At 35.1% G+C, this 19,937-nt stretch overlaps 1 protein-coding gene and 1 long non-coding RNA gene across 5 annotated transcripts in view; both read right to left on the bottom strand.

The window, feature by feature from the left end:
• Window positions 1-158: 158 nt before the first annotated feature.
• LOC139947269 (uncharacterized) lies at window positions 159-9,508 on the bottom strand. Its single transcript, XR_011787339.1, has 3 exons — window positions 9,366-9,508; window positions 8,700-8,831; window positions 159-1,423 (listed from the first exon to the last, which is right to left on the bottom strand). It is a non-coding gene; the product is annotated as an uncharacterized lncRNA (long non-coding RNA).
• A 3,285-nt stretch (window positions 9,509-12,793) lies between these two features.
• LOC139947228 (disheveled-associated activator of morphogenesis 1-like) overlaps window positions 12,794-19,937 on the bottom strand; it is an 80,978-nt gene continuing 73,834 nt past the window's right edge. For all 4 annotated transcript variants that reach the window (XM_071945109.1, XM_071945132.1, XM_071945117.1 and 1 more), the window contains 8 exons: window positions 19,499-19,605; window positions 18,992-19,080; window positions 18,513-18,727; window positions 18,019-18,080; window positions 17,625-17,685; window positions 17,059-17,193; window positions 15,645-15,815; window positions 12,794-15,036 (listed from right to left, as the gene is read on the bottom strand). In XM_071945109.1, the coding sequence (XP_071801210.1) occupies window positions 14,755-15,036; window positions 15,645-15,815; window positions 17,059-17,193; window positions 17,625-17,685; window positions 18,019-18,080; window positions 18,513-18,727; window positions 18,992-19,080; window positions 19,499-19,605 (1,122 nt within the window). In that variant the 3' untranslated portion in view covers window positions 12,794-14,754. The remainder of the gene's footprint in view (window positions 15,037-15,644; window positions 15,816-17,058; window positions 17,194-17,624; window positions 17,686-18,018; window positions 18,081-18,512; window positions 18,728-18,991; window positions 19,081-19,498; window positions 19,606-19,937) is intronic.

The following is a 19,937-nucleotide window of genomic DNA, read 5'->3' as shown; positions in this document are numbered from 1 at the left end:
TCAAGGCAAAAGCTCACTGGAACAAGGAGATGAAATCGACAACGACGACAACAAAGACGACCACCTGATGCCAGAGAGATGTCTTACTGATGAGAAGGCCGATGTTTTAACTGTGTTTATGTGTTGAAAAATGCGCCACTTCATATTAGGTGATTTATCATTTGGTAAGTTTTGAACAAGTTCCATAATATTTGGTTTTATATTTTTAACTCGGAAAACAGAAGAGCAAAAATTCAGTGACAAAGGGTTCGCCACCCGTAAGGAAACCCCTGGACAAATTTTTAACTGTTTTTGATTGAAAATTGCGCCACGTCAAATTAAAAGTTGACATTTGGTAAATTTTGAAAAATAACGTATGCCCCCAAAATATTTTGATGTACAAATAGGTTTGTTTTATTTCAGAGGTTTTATATATTACCTGTGAAAACAGAGGAGCAAAAATCAGTGACAAAGGGTTCGCCACCCGTAAGGAAACCCCTGGCCAAGTTTTTTTTAAATGTTTGGAAAAAAAACGAACGTAATTTGTTGATGTATCGAAATCTTGACCTCGAATGGATTCATCGCTATTGTGACAGGGTTTGCTTCTTTCTGATTTCTCAGCAAGTAGAACCAGTAGACCTATTTTGCTGAAACGTTCACTGTTTTATTTCATCTTTCTAACTCTTTGTGAAATCGACCCCAGGATGGTTAGGATCAAAGGTTCATTATTAATGTAAAAGTAAATTTTTATTTTGTTTGTTTTATGTACAGGCATCAAGAGATTGAGTACTCCTGAAGAGAATCAACAACTTTGGATCGGTCTACACTGAGAGGAACTCAAGGCAAGAGCTCACTGGAACAAGGAGATGAAATCACCACCGACGCAACAACGACGACGACCACCTGATGCCAGAGAGATATCTTACTGATGAGGAGGCCGAGCATCCATCCCAGTATGGGTACTTAAATAAGATAAGGATCCTTTATCAATGACAGTGCCATCAGGATTGTCTCAAGAAACAAAATGAGGCTTGACATCCAAATTTAGTCTGGTTCCTTTTTTCAAACTTTGAGAGTTTCAAGCGGGTTTTTATCGGTACACAGGAACCAGACGAAATGGCCGAACTGTGGTAAAGGTGTTTTTAAACTGTCAGTGTTTGCTTACATTAGTTTGTGTTATATAACACCCAAGCAGATCCTTGCCATTTGATTGGAGGAGTGTCCGTCATGTGTTGGCAAATAAAAGTACTATTGCATGCTAACGTCACTCACCGTGCATTTTTTGTTCCATCCGAAAATTACTATTGCACCCTGAGGAGCAAAAAACATCACTGCGTGCGCGTGTCTTTGGTAATGCAGCAGTGTTACACAGCACATTACTAGCATTCGGCTTCTGCGTGTCCCAAAACAGCTGTACAGAACGCATATTGTCAAACAGGCCAACCTAAAAGAAATGGGTATAATTTCACAATTAGAAATTGTAGGCCTACACTCTGTTTATGAAAGTTGTATCTTCCAATCAAAATGGCAAAGATCTGCTTGGACAAGATATAAAACAAATAAAGAATGTTTTTCATTCGTGCAAGGGTGCAAATATGTTCATTTGTTGAAAGATGGAATGTTCCATTCAACCTGACTTCGCTTCGTTGAATAGAACATTCCATCTTTCAACTCATGAACATACTTGTTCCATTGCACTCATAAACATTCATTATTTGTATAATAACTCATGCTGTATAGCTAGTTTCAAAAAACGAGTATCAAAAATTTAGTTGTTTACCTTCATGATATGTTGTTATTGATTGATCCTCCCCTTACCCCTGGGGTGGGTTGATCGATTGAAAGAACGAACGAGGCATAATATTTGTGTATTTTACATAAATTGTCTTAAAGGCAGTGTCGTGGACACTATTGGTAATTACCCAAAATTAATTATTATCATAAAACCTTTATTGGTAATAACCAGTTATCAGGAGAGGTTGATAGTATAAAACATTTTGAGAAACGGCTCTCTCTGAAGTGACTTAGTTTTTGAGAAAGAAGTTATTTTCCACGAATTTGATATCGAGACCTCAGATTTAGAGTTTGAGGTCTCGAAATCAAGCATCTGAAAGCACACAACTTCATGTGACCATGGTGCGACAAGGGCATTTTGTTTTCTTTTGCTAATATCTCACAATTTCAACAATCGAGCTCAAACTTTCACAGGTTTGTTATTTTATGCATATGTTGAGATACATCAACTGTGATGACTAGTCTTTGACAGGTACCAATAGTGTCCAGTGTCTTTGATACTTCTTATCAAAACATTCCCACGAAACGAGTTCACAATCCTTTGTACAAAGTGCATACATTTTTCATATAGAACGTTTGACTTTACTTTCCAAAATACAGAATTTTACTCTTTTTTCAAAACTCTCTTGGCAAACGTTTTTTTCCCTCATACTCCTTAAACTTTGCTTGCTTTAAAAACTCTTCTTTTCTAGATTTTCCCAGAGTTGGAACATCTTAAATCGGTTTAGGAAAACAAAAAGTTATGTAAAATTTGCTTGTGACTGAAATTGTGGGAGTGCTTCTGGCTCTTTGTATTGATACTTTGATGATTGTGAAGCCAAGTACAACTTGCACGCACTCAAGACAATTAATGCAACCAAAACACATTCTAAAGTTGTGTTCTTCTTTGGACCAATCTCCAAGACATACAAGTACGTCATCAATTTAACCAAATTTACTAATTTTAGGCACGACATGTTTGGATAAGTGTGATGCACACCTGCCCAAACTCAAAATGAAATTGATTAAAAGTACAATATCTTTTACAAAACAGTCACATTTTGAAAAATGTTTTTACTTCTTTGCATTGCTGTGACAGTAATAATTAACAGTTCTAAATTTCATTGATTTTTTTTTTTGCCATCAGCTGATGAACAAAAAAATCTTATTTCAGAGATACATTTTATTTCAACTCAAGGATGATAAATGTTGTACTTGGCTGTTTTTATAATTTGAAAAACTATGTCTTAAATTATTTGGTTACCATTCATTAAATGCTGTAGAAAGCACCACTGAACTGTAGAAGCAGCAGAGTTGTGTAAACGTGTGTGCCGGTTGGTGTGGTCAACTACTATCTGGAATGTGTGGCGACCTAATGATCCAAGAGTTAATGGTTGGGTAAGCATTTTATTAAGTGAAATCTTGTTAATGTGGCGCTGGTAGTCTGTCTTACCGGTGTCCTACCTTACATGATTGACAAACTATTTCAACTTTCTTGATCTCTGAAAAAAAAAAAAACCTAAGAAAGAAAGGATTTGGTTGCCTATTGAAGTCTTTGGGGGCCTGTATCGAAAGTGTCAAGGACTGAGGACCATAGCACTTTTTTTCACATTTTTTACCTGATCATTTTGTTATCCTAAGTTGGTACCCGTCTCTCTATACTGTTCCTGTGTAAATGGGTCTACTTTTTGATCAACCTTTTCTACAACTGGACATCCTCTTCTGATCTGAGGGAGACTCTGGACCTGACGAATGACGGAGACTTCTACCCAGATGTTGGTGCGAGGGTCGGAGAAATGAGATTCTGAACATGGCTATTCACATTTCAATCAGGTACTCAGGCTTTTACATTGGTTTCACTTGTGTTAAGAAGTTTTGACTGTATCAAAATGAGATATCAAAGATGACATTGGGATTGTGTAGGAAGTAAACAGGTTGCTTTATTGTAGAAGAAACATCGTTGCTTAGAAAGATGCTGGTGTGCATTATGTTATTGTGACCAGTTTAATTCACAGCCAGAGTAGGTTTTACACTCCTTCGTAAGTTAGAATAGTGTTAAGATTTCCGAGTTAGTTAAAACTCCTGTTGAACTGGTTGACGTTAGTTATTCAGTCTATGACGTTAACTTTTGGTCTATTTCAGTGACCAATTAACTAGGTGGTTCATTGTAGGTTTTGAACAGTCAGCTCTATGACTTATTCTACAGTAGGTATGTTAACTACAATCAGTTGAGGAAATGATTTACAAATGATGTTGACCAATAGACATTTTTCATGAACGTAGTAATTTAGCTGCAGTAGGTGTTTTCAATTCTTTAGGGTCTTAATTATTGATAATTGTGAACAATTTTTACAACTAGTTAACCCTTTTCCAACTGAACTTGGTGACGAAACTAGGACGTTTTTTTACAAAAACTCACAAAACTCTCGGATCAGCACATCATCATCTGGGTTGAAGTCTTAGTTATTCAGGCTGTTAAAGTGACAAAGACACTTGTGTCATTAATTATTTTGACAGGTTCTAAAAACAGTAGGCAAGTTTATGATATTAAACCCGTAGAACTGTTGGGAACAAATGCAAGCTACTAGTTTTTGTCAGTATAACAATTGTATGTTGTGCGATGTCCATCACTTATTTTAATTCTTTTAATGTAAACATGAGATTGTCTCAACATGTACAACAGCAAAGTGTACAATGGATCAAACTAGGTGTTTATTAGCGTATTAGCAGTATTAGTGTAGACTTATTCAGTTAAATAACCTCAGAATAAACAGTAATTTGTCATATGGCTAGGTAGTTTAAGGAAAAGGGAGCATACACACTAGTCCATTATTAGTGTAGAATTATTAAATAAATCACTTAAACACTATTAGTTATTTCTCAACTCGCTTGTTAGATTAATTTTGTTATGAATATTATGCCAAAAAGAAACATCAGGAATAGGTATTCTAAATAAGACGTCGCTTTGTTACTTTAGTCAAACACTGTTTGCAGAATCACAGGGGTCTTTCTAGGTGGAAAATACACTAAGTTATCAGTGATTTTATCGTCACTGATAAAACCTTACTTTTCCGACATCAACGTCAGACAGTTTTTTATGAAAAAATTGTAATTTATACTAAATCATTAGCATGCAGTGGTTGGTTTGCAGATTTACATGAAGTTAATCAGTAAGAGTAGTTGTTGATCCTAGATTTTCAATACTTAATTGGGACTTCATCAGCAATTTGTAGTTCCGTAGGATTTGAAACTTTGTTGTACTTGGGAGTTTAGAATTTGTTTAGAGATAGGTTAGGTTTTTTTAAGAGTTTTTTTTCTCAGTCTAGTTATCCTCCATGAACCCAATGTCATCTACAATATCTCATGTTATGATACTCGATGCAATGAAGATGCAAATCTGATGTTTTCTTACAACCTCACTTTTGACTTTGAAATTTGACTTTATTTGAACATGTAATCACACACACTGTTAAAATGTTGCGATGTTTTAACAAATTCAAAATTTATGATTGATATGAAACAAAATTTATTCAGAAGTGTAGTACTTCTAATGCAAGTGAAACCAATACATTCCTGAGTATGCTGTTAATATTGAAAAAAACATGCGTATTTTAGTTCTGTTTTTGTTGTGCTCGTCACAAAAATTAACAAAATTGTTCAAGTTCAGCCGCCATGTTGGAATCTTGTTTCTCTGATCAGCGCATCATCATCTGGGTTGAAGTCTTCGTGATTCTGATGGTACAGGACTCAATCGGTGACGGAGTGGAAACGTCCTTTTACACTTCAACCAAAATTCAAACTTGAAACTTGACTCCAAGAACTTAGCGACGTGTTTGCCCGAACAGGGGGAGACGTCCGATGGTACACTTGATACAGATTCATCAAACATTTTAACCGGCAACAGAATCCTTTCGACTTATGTTTTGGACTTAAAAAAAAATTCTTTAGTTTGTTTTTGGCTTCGGACTTTAAAAAACCCCCAATCTTTTTAGTTTGTCAATCATGTAAAGCAGGACTTTGGTAAAACAGACTATCAATGAAACATTAACTTGATTTAACTTAATAAAATGCTTTCCTTCCATTAATACTTAGATCATTAAGTCGCTTCACTTTCTAGATAGTAGTTGACCACACCAACTGGCTCACACGTTTGCGCAACTCTGCTGCTTCTACAGTTCAGTGGTGCTTAAAAAAATCAAAAAAAATCCCTTAAAAATTGCCTTTTTTATATAGACTAAGTCAGCCAAAAAAATTTCTCGTGCCGTTGTACGGTTCGAAATTAACTCCGTAAAAAGTTTGGCCCTACCCCCCCTATTATTAAAATCATGATCAACCAAGAGCACCCCCTATAGGGGTGCAGAAGAGACTGTATCCCATAGTTAATGTACACCAACATGTAATCAACTAGAAATTTGCATATGACACTTATACAAGGCGTCAAATTCAAATTACCATTAGATTATATTGCTAGGTACATCAAAATGGAATACAGCCCCTTATTAAAGGTATCGTCTTATAGCTTGTTGTGACTTTAAATAACAATAAAATGGAGTTCCATTGTGGACTTAGTCATTTTTTGACCAAAACACTAGCCATTGTTTGTACTTAGTAATTTTTTGAGCAGAAACTCATAGTCAATGTTTGTACTTAGTCTTTTTTTGGACTTAGTCATTTTTGGACAAAAACACTTAGTAATTTTTGACTTTCTGTGTCCTTTTGTGGACTTAGTCATTTTTTGACCAAAACACTAGCCATTGTTTGTACTTAGTAATTTTTTGAGCAGAAACTCATAGTCAATGTTTGTACTTAGTCTTTTTTTGGACTTAGTCATTTTTGGACAAAAACACTTAGTAATTTTTGACTTTCTGTGTCCTTTTGTGGACTTAGTCATTTTTTGACCAAAACACTAGCCATTGTTTGTACTTAGTAATTTTTTGAGCAGAAACTCATAGTCAATGTTTGTACTTAGTCTTTTTTTGGACTTAGTCATTTTTTGACAAAAACACTTAGTTTCTTTTGACTCTCTGTGTCCCTTTGTGGACTTAGCCATTTTGACTTCAAAAATTTTCCAAGATTGAGATTATAAAGTCACAGAACAAGCTATAAGATGCGGCCTTTACAGAAGATACAACATTGGTAGTTACGCTATCGTGAATTTAACTTATAAGTTTAATGCGGGAATTTAGTGAACATGCGTTCCCTTAAATTTTGGAAAGCATGCAAGTAAACATTCATCTAAATGTCCACTTGATGTAAAAACTGTTTTGAAATAAACAATAAATAAAGAAATTTGTTTTGAAACGCTGCAAGTTTTAGATAATGTTTTTTGTGTCAAAATTTGTGCACTCTATATGCAGTATATGAATACCAATGTTGTACCTTCTTTATAAGTAAGAAATGCAACCTGTAGACCATAAAGGAGTCAAATTTAATTAGATTTCTTTGACCAAAAAACGCTTTGATTCTGTAAATATTCTGAAAAAGCACAAACAATTATTTTACAAGTTTGTGGAAACCAAATAGTTAATTTATGTTTTCATAAGACTAGTTTTTTTGTTAGCCATGTGGACTCCTTTTGGAAAAACAGGTTACATTTCTTCCTTGGTTGATCATTTATATTTCTTAGCTATGGTTGTCATTTGCCAGCTGATGTTTCTTCTCGGATAAATTCTTAACTGGTTTGGGGGTTTAAGTTGAATTTTGAAACTATACACATTTTCAATAGTTTTAATAAATACAAGTATTAATTGAAAGCTGTACTTGATTTTACAAATACATTTTTTGAATTGTGGCACTTGACAAGTGCATACAAAAAATAAAAGACAATTTGAAATAATTTCAATAAGGTTAAGTATTACATCAACTGGCACGTTTCTAACCATCAATTTAAGCAACTATCAAAATGAATAGTAACGAAGCAATAGGAGTGCCAAAGCACCCCAAAAACAAAAACTGTTTTAATTAAAACATTCCGGAAACATAACATATAACTTAGTCATAATCAAGCTTTTGAGGTAGGGGTGGGTGGGGGTTAATGTCTAACAGTGTGGATTTTTTTTCAAATAAAGTCTTGAAAATTCAAATAAACAATCTAGTCTGGGTTGCTTATTATTTTCTGATGAATCCTATTATTTGGGCAATTATTGGTTCTATGAATGGCTTTGATGATCCCCTATTCCCCTTCTAGGTGTTGATGAACTAATTAAAAGTAATTTTTAGAAAATAATAAAGATTGGGGATACTTTTGGTAATAATCAAACACCAGTCATTTGGTGTGCCTCAATAATTGCATAAATAACAAACCAGTTAAAGTTTTGGTTCAAATGGTCATCAAAGTTGAACACAAAATATGAAATGAAATCTACATTCCATGCACAAAATTGTGTGCTTTCAGATGCATGAGAAAGGCTTCATGCCTGAAGCTTTTTTCAGATTAAATTTTTTTTTTGGGGGGGGGTGAAATTTTTTTTAAAACTACATTTTACTTTAAAGGGTGTTTTTCCAACAACATTGTTATACATCAACATGAGTAACTACCAAGTACACCTATTTAATAGGATGTATTCAAAATTATAAAGCAAATTTTTTTTAACATCCTTGGGTGGGGGGGGGGGAGTTAGAGTTATATATTATTCATGAACGGAATAATTCCATGTTTGCAAGTACAGAAATACAGTGTAATCGTTCCTTTTGGTGAACTAGAATCAGTTGCAAAACTCAAAATATGCTCATTCACAATACTAGGTAACGACCTCAAGGGTTGTTTAGTATCAAATTGACGATGCTTAGCATGATGTTTGGCTCTTGAGGGAAAGTATGAAGGCCCCACAAAAAAGAAGAAGCCATAAATAATGTGGGTCTTAGCAGAAGAAAAAAGTATGAGGGAAATTTGGGCAAATGTGTTGGTATAAATTATTATGGCCCTACAGCTAGTAATAGAAACATACATTTTGGTTGCCTTACAGAACGATTGAGGCTTGTACCTCAGTGACTGCTGTTGTGACTGGAAAAACTGCTGAGATGCAGGGAGAGGCAGCATACACTTCTGATGAAAGGGAAACATTCAGATTCCACGAACTCTGAAAAAGAACAAAATTATATTTAGAGTATGGATGTAAATTGGTGGTCATTCATAATGAGGGGATATAGAAAGTATAGGGCATTGGGAAATTTCACTTCATCGGGGCAGCATGTTCAGGGGGCCTTTAAATTGTCTCCACCTATTCACATGACATGTACAGTACTTCATGTCGTCACATCTAATTCCCAGCACACAGCAAAACAATTCATAGAAAAATATGTGCGCCCTGTGAATTTACTCTAAACGCTTGGATTGAAGGAATTGGAGAAACAAAAAACGTGTAGTGCAAAGTGTTAGAATTCATCATCAAAATCGATGTGGGTCAATGTTTCAACAAAACTATCCGTCCCTAACAATATTTTCCTCACTTGTATTGAGCGAGCATTCAGTGGTTTAATCAATTTTAACACAATCTATGTTTCTTCGATTTGTGTTGAGGTTATGTCATTAGCTGACAATAGTTTGACTGTATTGCCAAGACAATCAAACCCCCTCAAATTTCCTCTTTTGCATCAACATATGAATCACTTACCTGATTATGAAGATTCTATGAACATCCGCGCAGTTATCATCGTGGAAGTTGTTAAATTTTGATGTCGGTTTTCGATGTAAAATGTTGCAGAAAATCTGCTTTTCCACCACACACACGTGAACACACGATACCCGCGCTCAGAAACAAAATGGCCGCGGGGAGTAAAGGGGTGCACCAACATCGTTCCAAGGGGTGATCAATCTCGCCGTGCCATTTTCCCCCAGCATGCCTTGCTTGATGTGCATGCGCGTGACCGTAGTAAGAACGACATCCTTTTATTGGCCGAAATTTGAAAGAATTAATAACGAAAAGTCGACTTTTTCCAGCAAAATGTGACAAGTTCACATATAGCCTTGTAGCCTTTGACTTGTTTTATAAGGCTAGATTTTAGGCCAGATTTTGACTAGTTTCATAAGGCTTTAGATTTTGACTAAATTCATAAGGCTAGATTTTAGGCAAAATTTTGACTAGTTTCACAAGCCTTGTAGATTTTAGGCTAGATTTTGACTAGTTTCATAAGGTTATTATAGCCTTGTACATTTTTGGCTAGATTTTGACTAGTTTCATAAGGTTATTATAGCCTTGTACATTATTGGCTGGATTTTGAAAGGCCAAATTTTGACTAGTTCCACAAGGCTGTAGATTTTGAAAAGCCACATTTTGACTAAACCTTGTTTTAAGGTCATATTGAGTGTGTGGGTTGTTACCTATTGATGCAATGCAAAACCTTTGTAGTTATGAAACCCTGGCCCTAGCAAGAGGAACCTTAAGACTAAATCAACAAATGTTATTAGTTCTTTCTGTAATTTCTGTAATTTTTGTATTCAATATTCCTAGTTTCACTCTTCAAAAGCGCTTTGAGACTTAATTGTAATTTTGCACTATATAAAAACTGTTCATTAATATTAATATCATTATTACAAGATTGTGATTTGTTCATAGTTTTCATTATAGAGGAATAAAAACCATGTAAAGTTTCATTGTGTGTAGGCGATGATGTGTACAGGCTCAGCAATAAAGTCTGATACAACAGATTTGTAAAGACAAATTTCCAGTAAAGGAAAACTATGAACATTGTATTGATGAATCTCATTATTGTAGTGATTGGAAATGTTGAAATAAAACATGTTGTTTTTCAAATCCACAACTTACATTGTATCATTAATCAAACACTAAGGTTCCAACATAGACAGAAAAAATAACTAGTAAACTCATTTCAAAATTCTGTAGGAATACCATTGACTGGTTAATACTTTATTAGTTAAACATTTTTGATACAAACATGACATTACATAAGCAGTTGTCAAATAACTTAATTAATGTTTGTACAAAAGACACGCATACATCAACAAAAAGATGGGAAAATAAACAGAGGAGCTATCTATGGAGCGCCAGAATTAAACTTTATATTTAGACGAAGGAAAAATAAACCTGAATCAGCGAAATATGTAGTTGAGAATTGAGAAGTTGTTTTTAACTAGTTTTGTTTTCAACATTTCCTTTGCAAAATGAACAGACAGAAGAAATTATACACACTCAATATTTAATAGTATCTTACTATAATATAGCAACTATTATCGACAAAATTGTCAACAAAAAATGAAAAAGACAAAAATATATTAAATAAACCAGAAACTTTGTTTTGTAACAATATGTTTGTTCTTTACATAGAAAGCATAAAACAATTTTGTACATTTAAATACACCAAAACTTTAGAATACAGACATCTGGGGTTGCTCCAATTATTTTGGATGCAAATATGAAGCTAGAGATTCAACAACTTTTAACTTTTGACATTTCATGGCAGTTTGTACCCAACGCAGAAACTGAAACATTTTGTTAATCCTTTAAAAGGTTCTTTGTTTTCCTTAAATACAACAATTGACTTCCTTTAGAAGTTGCTTTTTCTTCTTTTTTCCTTCAGGCATGCAACTGCAGTTTGTCAATAAAAACAAGGAAAGTACAAGAGTCACAACAAGACTATAGGCCTCCTGTGTTTTAACATTTTCAATGGCACTGATAAGATACCCAAAAAAAACAAGGAATTCAATGGATGGATCAGCTGAAAAAGAAAAATGTATCTTCCCTTCATTTTTTCAGGGGATTTTTTTTTATCTCAGAGCAAATATTCTGATTCTTATACTTATATCACTCTTATACAACATAACAAAAATACCATAAATATATTTGTACCTGTGTGTGATTTCTGAGCATTCTTGTTTTACACCCATTAACCCTTAAAAGTGACAGATGACTGTCACAAAACTGTTGATGAAATTAATATTAATGTTGGCATACAAATTAAATTTATACATCTCTTAATAGTCAAAGCAATCTCAACCCTCATTAGGGGGAAAAACAAGAAAGAAGACATTCATAGTTCCAATTATTTACTATACTTTGTTTTGAAGGCAAGACTGGAATAATCTCGATTGTGACAAAGAAATTACCAAATCATCATAAGTATATTTTAAATTCAATCTTTGCTTGTTTAAAAAATGTGTTACTTTATTTTTAGGTTGTTTTACATTTTACGTTTTGGAATGATATGAAGACAAAAATAAAGTAACAATCAGTCATGTTTACGATAAATATCTGGAGAAGTTTCCATTTAGTCAGCACAAGTGTAAACATAAAATCTATAGGGACTAAAAAGCAACTGGACCCCCAAATAATATAACTGGAACCTAGACTGATTTGTAAGAATCCTTGCGTCATGCTGTGAAAATGTTGACAATTTGTTTACACTGTCAATATGACAAACGGGGTGACTTTAACAAAAATGCTTACAACCATGTTGTATGACTTTACCCAATATTTACCTTTAAAACAAAGTATAATAAATTAGAAACACAAAAGGGAAAAAAAGAAAAGACAACACATGCACAAATACTTCACTTGCTACAACATCATGTACATACACTATTGACCACATTGCAGCTATAATCTTTACTGTACACTGTTAGATAAACACTGTTAATACATCATCATAAGCTGATCACACCGATCAATGCACGATCAATGCATGATCAATGCGTGATCGGGATGATCAATTTGTCATAATCAATACCACATATTCAATAAGTTCTCTTTTCAATAATCTGTACAGCATTGCAGGCATGTCTTCCTTAAACGTGCAACTCTGACTTTTTTCTCAGATTTCAAAATTAGTTATGAAATCCACTCTTGCAGAGTTTCTGTTAATTCTTAACAAAAAAAGTCTCCACCAAAAATAACCTATGTACAATTATACGCATGAAATCGTTTTACACAAAAGATATTTTGCATAAAAAGAGAAGCTTGCATTTTTATGGCTTTCTTATTTTTTTATATTTTATATTAAAACAATTTACAACTTGTTCTGCTTCTCATGAACTGGGCTTCACACTTCGAAAGGTCGTAGTAACAAAAAGTCAAATTGTGACCTCAAGGTCACATTATGTAACCTCTAGGTCAAATGAACATGACCTTGAGGTCAATCGTTCAAGAGTCAACTAAAGTAACCTTTGTAGATAAGATTTCACAGAAACCTTCAGTGAATGATCAAAGCAAAGAAAAATAAAAGTGAACATTTTCCATCCAAAAGCATAAAAACTAAGATGTAATGACCCGGACAACTACATTTGTTACTAAAACAGAATCGGTCTTTGAAGTAATCAACAGTGAACATAATTGGTTCCTTGAGTCAGAATCATGTGCTACTTGGTGAACAACGCATGTTTCACAACAACATCCAGAAGCTAAGACGATACAAGTCTTTAAATTGTTAAGTGGAACCCTGTTTTATGAACTTACGCTAACTAACCAAAGCAAACCTACCAACGGAAAAAAATCTGTAACTGCAGAGCCAAACCAAAATATGCTTAAAATACAGTGGCAATGAAACTCATTTAACTGAATGTCTTCTTAGGTTTTTTAAGATTGAAAAATGATTTTAAAACAGGGCTTATTAACAAACTGAAGTGGTATTTACATTTTGTACAAATTAAATTCTTCAGCAGTTTGCCACTTTTGTATCTAACATGAATTGAGTTGGTTAAAAAAAAGGAGTTCAGGAAAAAGGCTGTTAAATCAAATTTGTACAAATTGAAATAAAATACTGCCGCATGAAATTACTTTACTATAATTACATTGGGAGTTATAAAACTAGCAGTAGGGTGCAAAATAACAGTCATAGTTTCTATTATGGAAGCTGGTTTGGTCAGGGAATATACCTTGAACGGCAGTGGAAATAATTATACAAGTTGATATAAATGAGGTCCAGGGTCTGAAACTAGTCAATGTTACCCCAATTCGCTTCTACTTGAATACATTTATGCTTGATACTTTGGGGCTTTTCTAGATTTGGTAAATTTAACATCTAAAAAAACATCTTCAAAACGATTTTATTTTCATTTTAATACGCTAAGATTTTACAATGAAAAGTCAAAAACTGGAATGCCTCAGTTTAACCATAAAATTAGCTTTGCCTAAAAGGGCAGTTTATGTGTTTACATCAACTCATTTTGAGTGAACATCCAAGTGTTTAAAAAGAGAGTTGTACTGCAAGAAATTGATTTCAGCCGATTTAATGTTGACAACTTTTTAGAGGGTCGTTTATATCATGGCAATCTGTCTGGGAGTATACATCCATGGTACTACTCAAATGAAAATTCTTCTCAGATGTCGTCACTGTGTTATCATTTGCCATGTTAGAGTACTAACATACACGCGCATGTTGCGCACATACGTAACTAAAACTGCACATAGGAAATGCTATGATGGATGGCATACCGTACTTGTGCATACTAGTCCATTATTGAAGATTTCCCACACTGCTATAAAAATGTGAGGTCAGTGAAGAGGTTTATACCAAGGTCAATCAGGGAGAGCATTACCCAAATCTGACACATTTTTACATGGGGGAAGGCAGCCTCTTCAGATGGATAAGCTGTATGATTCAGGTCGAGCAATAGATAAACCCTCTGGATACTTTTCAAGGTCAAGGACATTTGATTTTGTTGAAAAAAATGGGGAGTCCTACAACGATGATGTGAATATTTGTATAAAAGGGACAGCATCACTGCAAACACCTGGCGACATCACATTGACTGCAGCTGACACACATATCTGAAACCCTTCCACTGAAGTTTGATTCTGTTGCTTATTGGAAATACACTTGCTGTTTTTGCAGATACTTGTTGCTAAGAATTGCAGGGTTAAAAGAACTGAAGTTAGACTGGTACTTTATTACAGCTGATACTGCAGACGTTGGCCTCAACTGGAATAGGTTGCATTAAGGCAATCACTCTTGTTCTGAACGGCAGACATATTTGCCTTTTTAGTTTCCTCCAATCATGAAGCATTGTGGTTCCGAGTTAGCAATCTGTCTGATAGCATGGAGTCTTTTTTATATAGCTGTCATTTTTGACGAAGGCGCTACTGGTTTGGGCTTGCCAACGCGTTCCCTGCTCACTTCGCTCATCTTTGGCCGACCGTTTCCATTGGAAGAGTTCTGGGTGGACTGGGTCTGTCGTTTGCGATTTCTCTTCATCTTGGCCATGTCCTCGCCGAACATGTCTCCTGTCCTCAGTGCCGAGATGAGGTCATCGAACTCTCCTTCTCCTTGTCTGGTCAGGCCATTTTGGCCATCCTTCTTACTGGCTTTCCTCTTGCGATCCCGATCAGCTCTCTGCAAAATAATCAAGATTTACTTTTGTAATTACAAACTCAGAGATAATAGAAAATGTGAACAGCTCAATATTTCTTCTCCTTGACTTTGTAGGCTATGGTACTGCAGTTTCAACAGCAAATGCTTATCAATGGTTTTAATAGGTATACTAATCTTGTCAGAGTACCGCCATTTGGGTTTTGGGTTCCCATAGGTGGTGGTATCTTAAGCCAAAGACAATAATTTATGATTAATCAACACTCCTATTCTTGTTAACATTTCCTGGCAAATTGTCAAACGTTCAAAACCATTCAACTGCACGAGTACAGCTGTGTACAAATCTACATTTGTACAGTACATGCATGTACTGCACAGATGCATTTTTCACATGTCATCATTCAGACCCTTGCATAATGAAACGCAACAGTGAAACCGATGACACCGATGTCACCAATGCACAAAGAACAGCCAATGATTTGCTTCCTTTGGTCTCAGTAAGGGTGCTTTTTGAGAGTGTGACGTCATTTGCAAGGGGTCAATACGAGGTTGTCATACATGTATAAATCAAAACCAGAGTGGTTATTGGACAGTCAGGCAGACAGTAGGAGGGTTAAGACTCCCTGGCTTACCTCAGCCTCAATTCGAGCCCTCTTCTCTTCCTCTTCTTGCCTCTTCCTCATGTTCTCATTATCAATCTTGGCTTCAATGAAGGATTGAATGAAGACGTCAAATGTACTGTAAAACTCCTCTGGCGTCATCTTGGTTGGGTCCTCCCCAAATTGCTTGATGATCTTGGTCGTCTGAAATAGCCAAACAGTTTATCAGTTATACCAAGACCTTTGTTTGTTTGATATAGTGTAAGCAAACAAATTATAAAACATGTGTTGTTTTTCCTTCAACAATTTAAAAAGTCAATTGCAAAAATATAGTGTCATTGTGATCATAGAAGAACAAAATTGTTTATACTCTTATTACTAGTGGTAACTTTAGGAAAACATGGCAAAATAAATATATTTCTGTTATAATTTGTTATTATCAACACATTTAAATTGAAACAGGCGGCCCTAAGGCCAAAATCTCCTCATTGTACAAAGTTTAAAGGGAAAATACACGTTTGGTAATTGTCAAAGACCAGTCTTTTCACTTGGTGTATCCCAACATAAGCATAAAATAACAAGCCTGTGAAAATTTGGGCTCAATTGGTTATCAAAGTTGCGAGATAATGATGAAACAAAAAACACCCTTGTTACACGAATTTGTGTGCTTTCAGATAGGTATAAAAGACTTCTAGCTAGAAGTCTTTTATTATTTTAGTGAGAAAATACCTCTTTCTCAAAAACTACTTTACTTCAGAGGGAGTCGTTTTCCTCAATATTTTATACTATCAACTGCTCTCCAATGGTCGTTACCAAGTCGGTTTTTAAGTTAATATTTGTTTTGAGTAATTATTAAGTGTGTACCTTCCCTTTAAAGCTAAAAAATTGCATAAAAATATTACAAAATTACAATTACAAAAATAAGTGGATACAGCAATACATATTAGAGACATCTTCAGACTAGAAAAATACAAACAAGGAGCAATCAAGATGGTCATTGTTGTAAACCACAATCAAGCCCGTCTTTGATGAAATATGTTTATGTGCAAGGCAATGTAAAATGAATACTCGTCCTGAGCGAATTTAAACATTGGGATCCGTAACAGTGCGAAAGCTTTTTTCTTTCACACATTAAAGCAATGTAACTGGGAACAAAGTTGTCCCAAAAATGTTTGAATTTATGCGAGACTAGCACTGTGATTAGGCAAGAAGAGTGTATACTCTGCAAATATCGTTTAACCCAGATACAAGAACAAAAGCAAACAAGGAATATTACAGCAACAGTTATTTATAGCAATGTAAGAGCAGAGTTAAAAGTTGTAAACTGATCACCACACATTTGGAGCTGGGGATACTTTCCCTGCACAAACAAAGTGAAGAGTTGATATTTCACTTTTCTGCAGCAATAATTTCATTTTAAGTTGAATAATGAATTGTGTCAACCGACCTTTTCCTTTGCTTGACTGTGTACATCATTGAGCTTGGAGAAGCTGATCGTGGCTACTGTCTTGAAATCACTCATGACAGACACAAATTTGTCGCCTCTGTCGGTGTTTGGCCTATTCTTCTGGAAGTCAAGTTCCTATACAGAGAACAAATGTGAGTATACTTTGAATTACAGTGTCTTTATTCTCAACCATACGTTGATTAACTAAGAAGAGACACTGGGTTTGTGACAGCTTGAGAAACGTCTACAGACATGAGGGACATGGAGATCTGGAGACAACTCAGCTGTAATATCAGTGATCGAAAATAGAAGAATATCCAATTAAACATGCCTGGTACTTCACAGAGGTAACAGAAGCACGCTACTAATGCCCTATGCCATCGCCTTGGTGCCCTTGAAATGTTCCAGTAAAAGTTCCCTCATAGAGATATTCCCTTTGCAAAGGCAAAACTTTCATAATTTTAAAGAATAAAGTTTTAGGCCCGTTGAACCCAGCCCTTTGGACCCTTCTACTCTAAGCAATTTAAAATCTGCGTCGAGTAGATAAGACGCTTCATAATGCATACCTTTTCAACTTCCTTTAGACCTGCACCAATCAGAGCGATGTCCTTAGCTAATTCAGCCATGCTGAAATAGAGTAAGAAAATAACAATAATATTAACTCTACTGGCAAAAATTTCAAAAATTTGTTCATGGTCCCATGTTTTGAGAAAGACTCTGCTATGGTCAAAACTTGGGCCATTAAAAACAATTGGTCACTTCGGTTGGTAAGCAAGTTCACAACAGCTGTTTTGATTATTTAATTCAAAAACTTCTGAACATTTCTGCAGAGCATTTTCAAATTGAATTATAGGTAAATTTATTTCATTTGTAATAGTGGACAAAATTGGTTGAATGGTTGAATTTAAGATGACAGTCAACAAACAAATGGAACAACACAAACAATGAAATTAAACATACTTGACTTTGGATGCTTCTCGGATGGATGCAGTCTCTTCCTCAAGTTTAAAGGCATCAGGGAACTGCAACAATCATACAAAATAATACCTCAATAATAGATAACAACTTCATTCAAAAATAAACTTGCGATATCACAGTCAAAGATTGGAATAAATTTTCCTTTGTAAAAACCAAGAGTTCATTCAACACAATGTCTCATTGAACCCAAGTCCCGACACTCATGGGGTGACAGGTCTTTTTCTTCAGCTGTACCACGCATCTGGAACTCTCTACCACTTAATACAAGATCTTGTCTTTGTACCACAACATTCAAATCTCTTCTCAAAACTTACGTCACAGGTTTTCAAGGACTAGTTTTGTTGTGTCTGTTTGTTGTTTTTGGTTTTTACTGCGCCTTGAACACCCAGCAAGGTGGATACATTACAAGTCTTATATTATTATTATTATTATTATTATTATCATAGTATTATGATGTCTTTCGATTTCAGTCTTACCTTCTTCTCCAATACTGCAGACAAATAGTGAAGAAGCGTGGAATATTTAGGGATACTCGACTTGGTGTCAAGGATTTTGTTGAGACTTGAGATTCTGAAGCCAGAGGCATTCCCTCTTGCCCCTCGGTTCATGTAGTTACCAAACGCTAAGACGATCTCCAGGATCTTCTTCAATCTCTTACTTGTACTCAGCTCCTTGGAGGCTCTTAGAATGGCTGGAAATGTAGAGAAACAAACAAGATTAGAAATATATACTTGGTTTGCCGTAACACCTTGTGTATATCTACTTGCCAGGTAGATTCTGTTCTTTAGAGAACTGTCTTGCTTCATATTCTTCTACCGTGGAGTAGAATTTTCCGGAATTCAGGAGACCTCTCAGTTCTTAAAAGAACTGTCCTGCTTTTTAACTACTACCTGGGGGGAAGGTAGAAAATTGTGTGCTCTAGGATGGGGAAGGTTTGGAATTGATTGTAACTCACCATCTACTTTTGGTTTGCATTCTCCCATTCTCTCCTGGAACTTCTTCTTGAAGTAAAGACACTTCATCCTCTGCTCAAAGTGCACGATTCTAGATAAAACAAGAAAGACAAATTTGAATAACAATACTGGGCGCTTTTATCACACCCCTATGGGCCATCATCATACACCAGTTAGAATGGTCATTAACCAACACAAATTCCACAAATGTTTGCAACACTTTTGCTTGAAATGATGTCAGCATTTTACTACTTTTAGGAGTCTTGATTTTCCTTCAATTGTACCGAAGTTGTTCACATAACGAAAAAAAGATACTTTGTTTGTACCAATGGCTTACTGCCCATCTAGCAGACCATACTACAGATGTATCATTCTGAAAGTATAAGTAATCTATTTGAAGAACATTTCTTAAAAGTCCTTCCAAAATTATAAATTCAAACACTAATATCTTGCCTGCGGATTTTATTAGTTTGTACTTTTCACTTTCTAAAGGATTTGACATTACTTACTTGCTGAGGTCGTAGAGGAATCGATCAGCTCGGGCCATTTTGTCAATCTCCCGCTCATGCTCTTTCAGTAAGAGAGCCTCCTCTTGTGTCGGTACAAACTTCAAAAGCTGAAACAAACACCAGTAGAGATAAGTACTAACAGTAAGCCTGGGCAATACTTCTTTTTTTTCCGTCCACAATACATAGTCAAGAGTATATCGCTAAACTCAATGAAATTGCGACTATTTTTTAAGTCACCAGAATTCAACATCTCACAGAGCAAGATATAAAACTAGCCATGACATCGATATTATTTATACACATTTTTTTTCCTGCAAAATTTCACCCAAAAATCTTGCAAAGTTGAGTGTGTTAAGTTCAAAACACACAAAAAGTGGAAAGAAAAATCATATTAAATGGACTCTGCCAGATTTACAAAATGCTGCGACTAATTTGCCTG

Source organism: Asterias amurensis, chromosome 1 (assembly GCF_032118995.1).
Source record: "Asterias amurensis chromosome 1, ASM3211899v1".
Taxonomy (NCBI): Eukaryota; Metazoa; Echinodermata; class Asteroidea; order Forcipulatida; family Asteriidae; genus Asterias; species Asterias amurensis.
This window is presented reverse-complemented; position numbering and strand designations above follow the sequence as displayed.